Genomic DNA, 1,651 nt, shown 5'->3' on the forward strand with positions numbered 1-1,651 from the left:
TCTGTGATTTTAAGTATATAATTTGCTATGTCTAAGCCTCAGCTGCCTCAGCTGTTAAATTGTGGCAGTAATTCAAATTTTGCCTACCTTCACAATTGTTGGAAGGATTGTTGGAAGGATTAGTTGACATATCAGATGAGCATCTTTTATAAGCTGCTACAGTGATGGAATCTGTTGTTACGATTGCTATTACCAGCTTAATGCATTTTAGGAAAATAAATTTAAAGATATTTTAACTCCTTATTTTTTCTTCAAGAAGTGCTAAGTTTAAGTAAGACTTTAAAATGAGAGAACTGGTTTGAAAATGACAATGAACTAATGAGTGACTAACAGGACTATATGCTATTGTTTGGTCAAAAATTATTTTATTAGCAACCACAAAGATTTAGGTCCTGGGCTTCAAAACATTGTTTATTCTTTAGTTTTCAATATTGTAGATGACAAAAAGTAGGTGGGGCTTTGCCAAGATAAGTTTTAATTTTATTCTCCTAGGTATTGTATATAGATCCAGAGAAAAATCAGAAGAATTTTGCTATTTTTCAAAGGTCTTTTGCCCTTATTCCATTAGTGGACAATTGTATAAGTATCAGGCTGAGGGTTACAGCAACAGAGGCCGTTTTTGTCTTTATTCTTTATTATTCTGCTTCTATTTTATCCATTCTTCCCTCTTCTTGGGAACATGCTGCTTTGGGGGAAAACATTTAATTTCTGGACAGAAATAATGATTCCTGGTCCATCTTCCCTTTGCTATTTTTTTCATTGAGCTGCACATAGCTAGGATGTATTTGAGAGATTGTATATGAAAAATTTGAAGGCAGGTTGTTGGTGTGGCCATTTAAAACAATATCAAGAACATGTTTTAGGTACTCACCCATCTTCTACCTGCGCAGTTCTTTGATGCTCTCTTGTACATGTTCTTGTGTATTTGTGTTTGCTGTATATACTGGTTGAGTTAATTGTAATGATTTTGATCCAGGGAAAAGACCCAGCAACAAATTGGATTCTTCTGATCCCTTTAAACTGAATGATCCATTTCAGCCTTTCCCAGGCAGTGATAGCCCCAAAGAAAAAGATCCTGATATGTTTTGTGATCCATTCACTTCTTCTACTACTACCACTACCAATAAAGAGGCTGACCCAAGCAATTTTGCTAACTTCAGTGCTGTAAGTACTGTGAATGGGCTATTTGGGGGAAAATCTTTCCATTTACAGTTTGAAGAGTTTTCAAAGATTACAAATTTGTATCATTTTAAGTAAATTTACCAACATACTAAAAATGATCTTTCATTCTTCCCCCAAGTAAAACCTCTCTGATGAGTCTACAATTATTGCATCACACAAATGATTTTAGTAGTCTTAGTTCTTGTGATATGTGTAAGTTATTTTTGTAAACCCTTCTCTTAGTCTTGGTAACATAAATTTAAATAAAATCCTGATAGTTATTATTTTGCAGATGCTTATGGATGATGGTGATTTAATAGACCATTAGAGAGTCATTGCTGTCTGGCCACTGGATGAATAATGCCAGTAATGAGCTTGTGTATTTGTAACTGTGTATGTGTGTTTGTGTATAAAGTTTTGATGATTTCCGGAGACCAGTCAGCAACCATTATAAGAGAGGATAGGGCCAGGGGATTCTTTTTTTTTTTTT

General features: G+C 34.3%; 1 protein-coding gene across 1 annotated transcript in view; it reads left to right on the forward strand.

Moving 5' to 3' along the window:
- Nucleotides 1–1,489, forward strand: part of EPS15 (epidermal growth factor receptor pathway substrate 15) — a 225,135-nt gene extending 223,646 nt beyond the window's left edge. The window contains exons 23-24 of the mRNA XM_012639346.1: nt 977–1,164; nt 1,454–1,489. Of these exons, the coding sequence (XP_012494800.1) occupies nt 977–1,164; nt 1,454–1,489 (224 nt within the window). The remainder of the gene's footprint in view (nt 1–976; nt 1,165–1,453) is intronic.
- The last annotated feature ends 162 nt before the right edge of the window (nt 1,490–1,651 follow it).

The sequence above is a fragment of the Propithecus coquereli genome, unplaced genomic scaffold (genome assembly GCF_000956105.1).
Source record: "Propithecus coquereli isolate 6110/MARCELLA unplaced genomic scaffold, Pcoq_1.0 Scaffold14, whole genome shotgun sequence".
Taxonomy (NCBI): Eukaryota; Metazoa; Chordata; class Mammalia; order Primates; family Indriidae; genus Propithecus; species Propithecus coquereli.